Source organism: Antechinus flavipes, chromosome 5 (genome assembly GCF_016432865.1).
Source record: "Antechinus flavipes isolate AdamAnt ecotype Samford, QLD, Australia chromosome 5, AdamAnt_v2, whole genome shotgun sequence".
In the NCBI taxonomy this organism is placed as follows: domain Eukaryota; kingdom Metazoa; phylum Chordata; class Mammalia; order Dasyuromorphia; family Dasyuridae; genus Antechinus; species Antechinus flavipes.
In genome coordinates, this window is record NC_067402.1 from 152,955,158 (window position 1) to 152,969,511 (window position 14,354).

The window sequence follows — 14,354 nt, forward strand, 5'->3', positions numbered from 1 at the left end:
TTTTATATATGTATTTTATTAGACATAGCTAATGATGTTTTCAATTTAAGGCCATTATTGAGAAAGTAATAGTGTGCCTCTTTCAAGCATTCTCTCTCTCCTAAATTTTCATCCTTTCCTTATCTACTGCTTTCTTCCCTGTTATGTATAAACATATCCATTATCTTCCCCACCTTTAAAACTTGCACTGAATCCTAGTAACCCTGAATGCATCCTGTAAATCCACCTTTTTCCAAATACCTAAAATAAAAATCTACCAACACTATCTCTACTTTATCACCCTGCATGTATTTCTTAATTCCACTGCAACTAATCTCTTTAAGGTCATCAGTGAAGGAAGGAAAGGATCAATGTGTCTGTCATATTGATTCAGGCCCTTCTTATATTTCATCTAGCTTGGTGAAATAGTTTCCTAATTGATCTTACCAATCTCTCTCACTTCCAATGCATTTTCATCATGCTGCCAACTAATAATTTTAAGTCAGTTAGTAAAACTTTAATTATGCACTTAATATGTGTTAGATATAATGCTAAGTGCTAGGAATACAATAAAAGAAAAAAAAGTCACTGTTCTCAAGAAGCACTCATTCTAATGGAAGAAACAATATTAAAAAAAATCTGTATACAAGACAAAGACAGTGCAAAAAAAAAATTAATCTCAAAGAAAAGGCACTAGCAGTGAAGTAAGGGAGAATGGAAGAAGAGCCTCCTGAAGAAGGAAGTATTTGAACTGAGTCTTGGAGGATTCCAGGATGTGAAAGTGAGGAAGGAGAGTACTCCAATCAATGGAGACAGCCAAGTGACAAGGTAGGTAAAGATTATATCTCTCCCTGCCCTAAAAGTTTTAATGGTTCTGTTGTCTTTAGAGTTGGGCAGCCACATAATGCAGTGGGCAGAATGCTGTCCTCAGACACTTGTGTGACCCTGGGCAAGACACTAAGCCCTGTTTGCCTCAGTTTCCTCATCTGTAAAATGAATTGAAGAAGGGAATGGCAAACTACACCAGTATCTTTGCAAAGAAAATCCCACAAGGAGTTAGAGAGTGTTAGACACCACTGAACAACTGAATACCATCACAACTACCACCAAAATTGCCTGTAAAATACAAAGTGCTTTGTTTTGCATTTAAAGTTTTACAGTCTGGCTTCAACCTATATTTCCAGACCAAATTCACATCAACCACCCTAATTTACTCTATGTTCCAGGCAAAATGTTTTAATTTCTGCTCTTTAATCTAGGATTTCTTCATTCCTCTATACAGGTTTTCCAATGCCAGGAGCCCTTTCCCTTCTCAATTCCATCTCTTAGAATATCTAACTACATTAAAGACTGCACTAAAGTGCCAGCTCCTACATGAGACCTTTCCTGACCCCCCCCCACCATCACCACCAGTTGTTAGCATTTCTTCAGCCTTCTCTTGTACTCTAGAATGTAAACTACTGAAAACAGTCTCTATTTTCATTTTTATCCTTTTATCTTCAGTATCTAAAACAGTACCTGGCATGTAATAAGTAGTGAAATGACTACTCCAAATTTTAAATCCCAAATTTCTGTCAAAATCATGTTCCTTCTCCTCCTATTCCTGAGGTTCTTATCACATGGTATTTTTATGTATAGTCTCTGTCTTACCTCCCCAGGGATGACATTTGCTAATTTTCTTGACAGTGGGAAGTTAGTTGTCAGTCATCTACGTAACCCCTCCAAACACAGCCCCCTTTTCCCTATAGCACATTGCCTTGAAATTTGTACTTCTCATATTTCCAAATAAAGAATCATTTACATACTATATATATATATAATCCATACTTATGCTATTACCATATGTTGATTACTCCATAAATAAAATTTACTCACCGGTGTAAGTCTTCCATATTCTTGTCCCACATGGAACAAGTCAGCCCAGATCTTGTTTTGGACAAATTTCCCATATAATTCTTGCCATTTCCACGATAACAGTCTAGTTTTTAAAAAATAAAATGAAAGTTGAGGGAGATAATCATTGAAGAAATGTATGGGAGAATGTAAGGATAATTATTTCTTTAAAAGCAACAAAATGCAATAAAAACTTTTTTAAAAAACAAACTATTAACAATATAAATGATTCAGAATACAAAATTCCTACTCAAAGCCCAAGTCCTTTAATCTGGACCAATTATATGACACTTATTTTTTAAGCTAAATTGACAACTTAAACAAGTTCACCAATTTTCTATATTAAAAATAAATAAGAAATATTAAGAACCACTGCAGCAATAAAAAAATAAATGTATGTAGTATTAATTTTTAATGTAATTCTTTTGAGAATTGGAAAAGCCTATAGTAATAAGAGCACTTGACAAGGAACCTAGACAGGGCTCTCGTCAATATCATTAATTCTTTGGGCAAACTTGGGTAGCTCATTTGGGGCTAAATCATCAATTCTTAAACTTTTATGTGTATGTTTGGCTTTCTGGTGATACTTATATGCTCCTTTTCAGATGAATGTTCTTAAGGGGGAAAAACATAATTGAAGGAAAATGTAATGTATAATTAATGTTTAAAATTAAATTAAATATAAATTTAATTAATGTTTTATATATGTGTGTGTATGTATGAATAGACATAACGACAGACAGATAGAAAGATAAATAGATATGGATATAGATAGATATAAAATTTCCTATCCAACTTCACAGACATAGACATTAAACCCCCTTCATCCCCACAAATTGTATTTTATATACCTGAGGTAGGAGTTGAACATCTGGGGATGTCCTCTTCAAGCATTCTCTCCTAAATTTTCATCCTTTCCTTATCCACTGCTTTCTTTCCTGAATCAGAGGTTAACAACCTCTGATCTATTTTATCTTGAATATTTCTTTTGATGCTAATAATTCTAGAATGTTCTCAGGCATTTCTCTAACATGTTTAGTTTTAGTCAAGTGAATACCATGCTTAACTTCAATATTTGTCTGGGCATTTATCTTAATGCCATTTATTAAAGTGAGCTTTTTATATGTACATATCAACAATTATATTTAAAGTGCTCTGGGGGTAGGGAATATGCCTTCTATATCTTTTTATCTCATACTTTACCTATCACAGTAATTGAGCCCAATTAACTTCTTAAAACAAATTGGCTGATAATTTGAATAATAGTCATAGCCGATATTTGTATAGTGTCTACTCTATGACAGTCACTATGCAAAGTGCTTCACAAATAACTCATTTTAATGTCACAACAACCTTGGGAGGTACAATTATGTCCATTTTACATTTGGCAAAACTGAGGCAAATGATAGCTAAGTGCCCTGCCCAGGATGACACAGACAATATTTGAGGTCAGATTTGAACTTGTCAGACCACTACTCTATCCACCGAGTCACCTGAAATTTATCTTTTGTCTTATATTTAATTGCCTGTGTACTTGTCTATGTATCAATCCTGCCTTCAGTGTAAAATAAAGGCAAAAACTATTTTTTTTCTATCTCCAACATCTAAAACAGAGCTTTGTATGCAATATTAATAAGTATTTATTGAATATAATATTTTCTATAAAGTCATCTGTCTTTAATATGCTTTTCTGTTTTTCTTAAAGTCTTTCTTGGATAATTAACTTATAAATAACAATATGTAGAACTATATGTGCCACAAAGAATATATCTTTGTGCCACATCTAATAGTCCATACATTTTGCTTAAACATTCAATATAAGAAAAAAAATTACATATATGATTGTTTTGGGAAATTAGGTTTCATTAACTAAAGTTTAATTGGAAATTATATTTGACAGTATTATTAAAATAGTTTCTTAAATATATTATTTAAATTAACTGAATATATAAAAAATAATCTAATATTGAATTAAGATGATCTTACAGTGTCTTACATTTATAATTTGAAAATGAACTATCATTACCCATGGTGTAGACTCAAAATCTATAAAATTGGTCTCTGCTAAGTTTAGAACATACTATGATTTTTAAAAAAATCAGAGATGTCAACTTATTTTGTTATACCAATATAATTTAATTGAAATTTGATAGTGATTATATTTATATAGAGATAAGCATTTCTAAACTTTGTAGTTAGTCCCAAAGGTTTTCTTTCTCCTCTACTTTTCCCCTACAGAGAACTACTAAGAATGTTTAAGTGTGTGAACTTGATTCACTGATTCATGAAGCTTTTTATGAAAATTCCCCATCAATGTGATAGAAACTTGGAAAATAAATGCGTTTTTCCTACCAGAAAACTGTTTTGCTACTGTTGAAACATTCTTGAGCTAAAAATAAGGTTTTTGTACAGTTCTTAGTTGGTGATATTCCAAATAATTCAAAAATAAAGAATCTCGATATTGAGTCAAAATCTTTTTATATGTGATGATACACACACACACACACACACGCACACACACATAATTTCATATTTTAATAAAATGTAAAGCCCAATAATGATAAGGAGAAAATATGTCTCTAGTACTTCCATACAGATGTTAATCTCTAAATCTATTTCCTTTCTCAACTTCTTCCTAGAATTCCAATCAATTTTTTTCATTTAATGAGTCAGCAAGCATCTATTAAGTACTCACTATCTACCAAGCACAGGAGATAGAGTAAAAGCATATAGTCAAGGAAGTGATAGATATATAAAATAGATCATATAAGATGAATGCTGATGGAAAGTAATTCATGCTTTAAATTGCCTGTTGAAGGCTTTCACCTGAAACATTTCATTGAAGAATTCAAACTCAACATGCCTCAAAGTGAACTTATCAACTCCCATTCAAAACTGCCCTTCCTACTAACTTTATCTCAATTAATGATACTCAATCCTCCTGGTATCCCAGTTTCTCTGGTGCATAACCTTTGAATCACCTTTTTGCTTTTCTTTCTCCCTTAGCCCATTAAATCAATCTGTTACTAAGTCCTATTGTTTCTATCTTCTCGACATTCCACACTAAAACCATGCTAGTTCAGGTCCTCCTCCTTACTCAACTACATTATTACAATAGTGTTCTAATTGGTCTTGTTTCCATTCTATCATCTCGGTATTCCATCAGTACCTGAGTAATAAATTTTCTGTATATACTTTTATTGTCATCTTAGAGCTAATAAAAACTTTTGTGGCTAATAAATAATAGAGCTAATAAAAACTTTTCAATGGCTATCAATTATCTAGCAATGAAATTTTATACTCCTGGTTCTTCACCATCTAGTTCTAACATTTTGGCTAATTTTACCTTTTCACTTGCTTTCAAGTATTTTGCATTCTAGCCAAAAGAATTCTTTCTATATCCTTTTCTTCTCTTTATTGACCTGTTCTGAGACCTTGCTCATATCACTTTCACACACAAGTTAGGCTTTTTCTCTAATTCCAGACTTCTGTCTCCACTAATGTTCTTTCCTTCTTCAGTATCTAATTCAGAAGAAATACCTCTTTCAGGAAGTGAGTGCTGCCTCAGCAGATCTCTTACAGCATTTTCTAATTGGCCCTCATCACTTTCTTTCTTTCTTATAGCTTATGTATTCATGGGCATCAGGTAATAATCCCTCTGGCTTATCTCTTTGCACTATAAACTACCTAAAAGAAAAATCATTTATCTCTTTGTATTTCCAGTACCAAGCACAGTGCCTGGAGAACAGTAAAGACTTATTAATGCTGGTCAAATTGAATTGAATACACTGCATATATGCCTTAAAGCAATTTAATGCAAATCCATAATAATTTCACTCCAACCCAACACTAACCCCATTTTCAAAATCATTTTTTGTGAATATTGTTGATAGAAAACACAGAAGTTACCAAATCTTTTTTTAAAATAATTTGTTTCAACTTCTTGTTTTGACCATTACAAGAATATCTAAAGAATAGTAAAAACTGACTGGAGATTCAACTGCTTTCCCAGTCACAACCTTCTTTCTTTGTTATTAATGACTAATGGCACTGATAAGATGGTGAAAGTAGTTAAAAAAAAGAGTTAGTAAAAGCAATGGCTGTCATTCTTCTCTTTGTATTCCTAGTGCCTACTACCATGCTTTGAAAATAGTAGGCTTCAAAGATATATTGGTCAAGCTGAATTAAATACACTGGACATGTGCCCTAAAGTAGCCTAATAGAAATGTAAGTCTCATATGGGAAGAGACCAAGGATCTTGGGAAGATGGTGAAGTAGGTCATTAAAGTCCAAGCTCTCCAGATTTCTCCCACCAATATGGTAGACTTATCAGAGATCTATGGAAACTTTCACCTCCCAGACTGTGTGGGGAATCCAGGATCTGAGACTGCGAGGGGATTGAGGAAACCTCTGCAGAGTAAGAATGCCAGGCCTAGCTGTGCTGCAGAGACCTGACTCTGGATGAGAAGAAACCAGTAAACTTTGTAAGTGCAGAAGCAATGGGGCAGGGAACCTAATGACTATGGATACTTGCAAGAGGGTATAGTTTTGTTCTGGGGTTTCATGTCAGAGGGGAAAGCTGAAGCGAAGCCAGAAACACTATCTCCACCTTACTCCCTACCACTTACACTAATAAGCTCTCTTTAAAAGGAAAAAAAAAAAAAAAGGAGGGGGGGCAAGTAGAAGGAACTCAACTATAGAAACTTACTAGAAGAATAGAGAAAACCAGGGTTCATCTTTAAAAGAAGACAATGAAATTTTTAAAAATATATATATCTTCTACTCCAAAGAGTAATGTTAAATGACTACCTGCCCAGAAATAATTTATAGAAGAACTCAAAAAAGACTTTAAAAATCAAATGAAAGAACTGAGGAAAAACTTTTAAAAAAATTAGAAGTACCATTCAAGAAAAAACAGAAAAGGAGATCCAGAGTTTTGAAGAAAATAATTATTTGAAAATTAAAATTGGGCAAGGGGAAGCCAGTGAAGCTATAAAAAATAACAAAACAAAATATTTAAAAAATGAAAAATTAAAAGAGAATGTAAAACATCTTATAAAAAAACAAGTTTGGATAACAGATCAAGAAAAAAATAAGAATAATCGGAATAATTGATAGCTGTGACAAAAAAAGAACCTTGACACAATATTATAAGAAATAATCAAAGAGAATTCATCTGAAGAGATAGAATAAGAAATGAAAGAGAAAATAGAAAAAAAAATTCATCCATCACCACTTCAAAGAGATCTTACAAGGTAAACACATAGGAACATTATTGATAAATTTTGAAACCCCTCAGATCAAAGAGAAAATTTTACAAGAAACCAAAAGAAAAAATTCAAGTATGCTAGAAGTACAATTAGAATTGTATAGGATTTATCAGCAGCTACAATAAAAGATTGCAGCCCCTGAATATTACATATCATCAATCAAAAGAACTAGTTCTGTTCCTAAAAATATCACATCTAGCAAAAATTAAACATAATATTGAATGGAAAATGGAGCTTTGGTGAACTCACAGATTTTTGAGATTTTATCTCAACCAAAAAAAAAATTAACATATAACAGCCAATATCAATGGTTAATTTCAAGATTCTCAATAAGGACAAACTGTATTTTATATGTGGAAACTGAACCATATGTCTAAGATTGATGTCAATGACTGAGTAGTTCAAAAGAAAGTTGGGACAGAGATGAGCATGTTCTGACTCTATAAAGTAAAACTGTCTAGGAAAAGATAAAAATAGTAATTATGCTATATGAGTGAAATACAGAGGGAGAATTGAAACAGAAGCATTAGATGAGGGAGGAGGGCTGGTGGTTGTAAAAACCTACTCACATGAGGAATGGGTTAAATAGATAAGATTACATATATATGTATGTATACACACACACACATATAGAGAGGGGGGGCGGAGGAAGGATAAAATAGGTTATAGTGAAGTGTGTAGGTTAATGGCAATGAGACAGTGTGTAGATTAATGAGAAAAGGATTAAAAAAAGAATAGTATTGGATAGGTATAGGTATAGCAGGATGTTTATATTAATGGGAGTGGGATAAGATATGTAGATTAATGGGAATAGGATAAAGAAAGAGGGAAAAGGTAGAAGGAGAAAATAAGAGAGGGGAAAATATTTTGCAAAGCAAAAATAAAATTAACGAAATTTAAAATAATAAAAGAAAAAAAGAGAAAGCATTGAGGTAACTTACATAAACTGATTTTAGCTATATGAACAATTCAGATATGAGTTTACTATCACGAATTTGTCTATGTTGCTATCTATAGAAAGAAATACTTCTCTATTTATCCTTACAAATAAAGATCAGATAGTTGTAAACAGATAGGAATAGAGACAGTATTTGTGAATTCATTGCTTTAGAGAAGTCACAGAAGGGAGGAACCCCTCTATCAATGCAAATTGGTATCTTCTCTGTAATTATAGTCTTACATAGATTATGTAGATTATTAAGAGGCTTGCCTAAGATCATACCACCATTTTGCGTTAAGGCACTTGAACCTAGAATACTCCTGGCTTCTAAACTGTCCCTCTATGCACTATGCCATGCTCCAAATAAATAGAAAGACACTTACAGATGAATAGATAAATGATAAATATATAAGAAATAAATATATGATATATATAATTTAAAATATAGACAAACATGTAAATAATTTTATATGTATATATTGAAGCACCTGTCATTAATCTTCTCTTCAATTTATTAACGCTTATCTAATTTAGTACACAAAATGAATAATGCATAAAATGTATAATGATTCTGTACCTTGTTGATTTGAAACATCACACTTTGGAATCTGGGAACAATAGCCAATTCGAATGTTTGGATCTGTTGTAAAACACCAGGGTGATTCAGCCCCATCTGGATTTCGACAGTAATTTTCTCTTAGGTCTCTAGGGGAAAAAAAAATCATGTTAATGTAAATTTAAAGTTTCATGTTCATGGACTCTAATTCTTCTAAAAACTCAGAATTCCTGAGATATCATTTGTAATATTTTAAAAGACAAATGCAATTTTGTGTCGAATTTATCTTTACTTTATGTTAAGCTAAGAAGGGCCATAATTAAGGGTGATAATGGCTTTGATGGGTAAGGTATGTTATTCCTTTAAACATTTTAAGATGCAATATGACAAGAATTGAATTTGGAGTGTGTAAATACTTTTGAAATTATTATAAATGTTTTAAAATGGGAATATAAATAAAATTCAATAAATTTAACAAATATGCAATTGGATTTACACAATTCTTACTTTCAACTTCTATACATTTTTACAAACTGCACTCCCCCCCATAGTTAGAAGAGATTTTTTCCATACCTATATCAATAGCCTTCCTTCCTTCAAAGCCCAGTTCATGTTCTATCTCTTCCATAAATCCATTCTGATTATCTGAGGAATTATAATTCCCTTTTTTTGCAACCCACATGTATTTTTGTTGTCTTTTTCTATACATTTATCATGATTTAATTTGCATTATAATTTATGTGTATGTCTTAATCTCCCATGAAACTGTAAACCCCTTGAAGACAGATTCTGTCTTTTATTTCTACATCCACTGCTTTGTGTATATTTAAACTTTGATGGATATATAAAAGTATTAGAATCTTTCCTATATCACTCCATAAAAGCTATACATAGGAACTACCCAATAGGATGAATGACTTCTAAATTTTTGTTAATATTAATGGAAGTCAATATAGCACCTATATTATATATCTTTTGACTATAATTCTCCTTTTATGATTGGGTTACTACCTTTTCTGGTCATGTATATTCTTAATGACATTTTCATATCACATATATCATATTCAAAGCCATTTTTGGCAATATGCCTGTTTTGTCTGCCAGGTATCATTTTGTTACTCTTGGGGCCTCCTATAATTTTGATTCTTCTGAGATTATAGTTTCCTGTTATTTGTAGAAATAAAGGGATTCTTGGTCTGATAAGGAGTGAATCAGATTACCTTCACATTCCCTTTTAGTATTTAAATATTGTAATATTGATATTTAGAGACAGTTAAGTAGTGAAATGAATATAATGTCAGATCTAGAATCGGGAAGAACAAGTTCAAATACGGCCTTGGATACATACTAGCTGTGAGACTTTACACAAGTCACATAACCTACTTCAAGTTTCCTTAATTATAAAATGTAAATCATAATATCAGTGACCTTTGCAGAATTGCTTTGAGACTCAAAAGAGATAATATATGTTACTATAAGAGCATCAGAGAACACTTGGCACATTGTAGAAGTTTAAAAATTCTTATTCCTATTATTACCACTTAACATTGGGCTTTGACAGCAAAGAGGAGCTTAGCATCATTAAAAATGCCTCACAGTTTCTGAAATGTAATCCAGCTCCCTCTCTTCTGTCTATCTAGTTCTAAATCTAATTTAGGGTCCATCTCTAGATTCTCTTCATGATACACAGCCATATACCTTTACTTAAAGTTAAACTATATTTTCATCAAGTTTAGGTTTTATCTTCTAGAATGGAAGTGACCATATTTTCAATACTTCTGGTAATTAAGTGGAACTCATTTATGAGAACCTATAATGTTTCAGAACTCTATGAAATCATTCATCATCTGTAAGCAGGAGAATTAAAGAATCATAATAAATAGAGAATGCCCATTATATCTGGACTTTGTGTAACGACTCCTCCACAACTGGCAAATTCCTTTAAAAAAATGTATCCCTGTTACCTTTCACATGACAGCTACTTTAAAACGTTTTTAACATACTATTCTCTTTATTTTATCAGAAATTTAATTAGGAGAGCAGAAAAGTTCTATACTTAAGTATAGAAACATGCTGAAATACTAAATGGATTAACATAATTATAGAAAATACTTTCAAAATTATAATTGAAGCTCAACAACAAAATGTGATTTTAAAAATGGACACTTCTGGGAATTTTTCCCTATTTCTTTGCTTTCGTAGATATTACAAATCAGTGATTACTAATTTTATTGTAAGATTTCATATGTTCTGATTATAAAAGAAATTAATTCAGAAACACTTCAAAGTGTACTGCAAAATATGATTTTTTTAAATCTAAAGTGATTTTAGGTGGCACAATCACTTATTTATACCTAACAGGCCTATCTGAATTAGAAAACTTTTTAAAGGAATGAATGTACAACTGTCTATAATATTCAACAGTGAAGCTACCATATCATCTACCCAGTTTCAAGTTGACAACCACTGCTATTACATCTTTCATTTCATTTTTCTAACTGCCTTAAGTCCTAGCACAGACTGTTTTATTTAAAGATGTAAGAACATTGATTGCCAAAGTTTCAAACTCATTGAATGACATGTGTTCATAATTTGAGACCAAATTCAAACCTTTGGCTGCTCTAGTCCTTATGAAAAAGCCAATTATTAAGAAAAATTAATAAGAGTAAAAGTCTCTTTCTCTGTGACACCACATACTTACAATTTTGATAAATTATGTGTGAGCATGAAATGTGTATATTAGATTTCACATAAAATGTGCTTACTTTACAATTTTAAACAAATAAGTATTTGGTGAAATAAGATTTGAGTTTTTTTTTTTTTTAATTTGACCTAAAATAACTAAATGAAAGCATGAGGTACTCAATAACCCTGCATATTTGCCAATGCCAAATTCTGTGTAGTGTCTGAGGTGAGTGTGTCTAAATTTGGAAACACCTCATTAATCGGGTTTGAGCTAGAAAAGAAGACTAGATTTACCCTAATATTTTTCCTCAATTCTTTCCTCTCTATTGAAACATGAATTATGTACAGTTGCTAATGAAGTGGGACTAAAGCAAAGAGGTAATGTGATTCATAATGCTTCATCTCAGCTGGTATCATTAAATAATATACCTTGGCAAAGCTTCATTTAGGAAAAAACAAAAAGATTCAGCATCTGGAAGAAAGAGCATTTTAATGGTACTGAAATTTGATGTAAAATATTTAAAAAATAATAAGAAACTTACCAATGTGCCACTTTCTGCCAGGCCAACACACTATTAACAGATGAACTTATGAATACTCCATGGCAAAATCTTAAGTTAGACAATGTGGTTTTCATTCTTTATTTAATTTTTTTTGTTGTTGTTTGCATTTGTCTTAGTAAATTAAAGGATAATTCTTCATGAAATAATAGTTCTAAGGATAAGAATCTGACAAATTTCGTAGACCCCAATTACTACTTTGGCCTTCATAATTCACATGGATATGAAATATATGGGTTCAGAGCATATGCTCATTCTATATTCTCAAGTCAGTTGGGTGTTTATCACATAGTCTATGTAGTAATCTCTTAAATATATATCATACTCTAACATTAATCTAGAATAATTTAAGTGTTTCCCTTCTCTTTTTATAAGTATTTTTTGTCTTGCCATTTTGATTTTAATTTCTAATTTTGTGACATCTTGGTCAATTATAATTCATGATTCATTATGTAATCATGAAATGAGGGAAATATGGAGAAAGGGCACTAACAAGTTAATAACAAAATAATAAACTTAGTATGAGCTCCACAGTAGTTCACACATAGGAAAGGTATCTGTGGGAGGGTGGGAGTCAGAATGACCAAAGTACTTGTAACAGCTCTGCTACTTAAAACCTGCCAGTTTAAGGTCAAAGATTTATTTCTTGAAATATTAGAATTTAAAATTTTCTCAAACATTTAAATTTAAGAAAAAATAAAAAGTATCCTTAATCAAAATTTAAACAAAAATAAAGAACCTTACTTATGTATATTATATTTAATAAAGAGAAGATATTATTAGTAATGTTATATTTTTGAGAACAATCGTTTTCATCTTTTAACAATGAAGTGATCAGTTTAAGTTAATATATGACATTATGTTCCATCTTATAATAAAAAGAAACTAAAATATAAGTAATTTCATTTAACATTATAGTCATATAATTGCAATTCACATTAAAACTAGTTTTCTTTGGCTTAAATTGCTCAGATAATTACTTTAGTTTCCCACTTAATGTGATTTATTTAGATTTATTCTGAGAAATTTATTTGAGCTTTAAATATTTGCATATATTTAAATTATTGTAGTTTTCAAAGATAAATTCTTCCCCTGCTATAAAATTATGTCTAGAAAAGGAAACCCCATTTCTTTTCTTTTTTGGGGGAGTATTTTCCTCTAAAATCAATTTGCAAAATCAAGAACACATCTAAAATTTAGCATCATTGCATCCTTCAATTGTTATCAAAACAATTGGGAGGGGAGAGGGGTGAGGACATGTTAACGTTGACTACCCTGTCCCTTCCTTCTCAAAGCACATTAAATTGGCATGACTAGTAATATTTTTCATTATATTATACATACTTGCACTTAAAGTTCTCAGGAGTTATATCATGTTGATGAGGATACTGGGTGTCCCAGCGCTGGCACGGAATCCCATTCCATATTGTGTTGACAGTACCTCGATAACCTTCTCCTTGACCTCTGACACAGTGGGTTGTTTCCATAGGAATATCACTATTATTCATAGTACTATGAGCTATTTAAAATAAAGGATGGAAAAAGTACTCTTGTTAACTGACTTAGTTGCTCTTTCAAAGTTCAATTTTATTACTGGTGTATTCTTATCATTTTAGAAATTTCTTAAAGTTTGTGACTTCATAATATCAAATAACAGTTATAGATAGTATCCTGCATTCATATTTTCCCATGAACCCAAAACCTAGTAAACCTACCACTGACTTTTCTGAAAATAAAAAGTGTGTGTGCAAATAGACATATACAAATGCATGTATGTATATGTGTGTACTTACATATAACATATTACCTCATATTTAAAATTGCACAGTGCTAAAATTAAGTTGCTCCAATGTTCTAAAATTAAGAACTTTGCAATGTGTTCAGCCAAGATCTTGACTTTAAAAAAATAATTAATAACCCTATAAATGGATATTTGCACTTAAAGTTTGCTAATGTTTTAAAGAATACTTTAAATATTCCTTTCATTCATATTTTTCACATAGTATCACAATGTAACATTATGGTATCTGCTAACATTAATTTCTTCAGTCATTTTCCTAGATCTTCTATAGTACTTCCCACTTTTCTTGGAGGTTATGAAATGCAGTAACAATAAAAATTAGAAAAATTCAGTTTTTACTACAATTTAAAATCTTCATTTTTGCCATTACATCGATTCAGTTCTTAAAAAGCAAATAGTCATCTGCCACTTTAAAAATAAGATCCAAAATGTATTGAAGAACTATATCTGATGCTTTCCCAAATTATTACTTATGTATTGTTCTTAAGTCTCTTTACTCTAGACAATTTACTACCTAGACTACCTCTGTCTATGTATTTTCCCTAATTTGGATATTTTCCTTTACAAATACCGGGGACAAACATTGCACATAGAATGCAGGGATCGAAGTCATATTTAATGGAACAAATTTAAACACCCCAATCAATTCTGCTCCTCCAGATTCTTTTGC

General features: G+C 31.3%; 1 protein-coding gene across 2 annotated transcripts in view; it reads right to left on the reverse strand.

The window, feature by feature from the left end:
- The window catches only part of HGF (hepatocyte growth factor), a 105,960-nt gene that overhangs the window by 23,791 nt on the left and 67,815 nt on the right, over positions 1-14,354 (reverse strand). For both annotated transcript variants that reach the window (XM_051961634.1, XM_051961633.1), the window contains exons 8-10: positions 13,228-13,402; positions 8,660-8,787; positions 1,855-1,957 (exon numbers count right to left, since the gene is read on the reverse strand). In XM_051961634.1, coding sequence (XP_051817594.1) covers positions 1,855-1,957; positions 8,660-8,787; positions 13,228-13,402 — 406 coding nt within the window. The remainder of the gene's footprint in view (positions 1-1,854; positions 1,958-8,659; positions 8,788-13,227; positions 13,403-14,354) is intronic.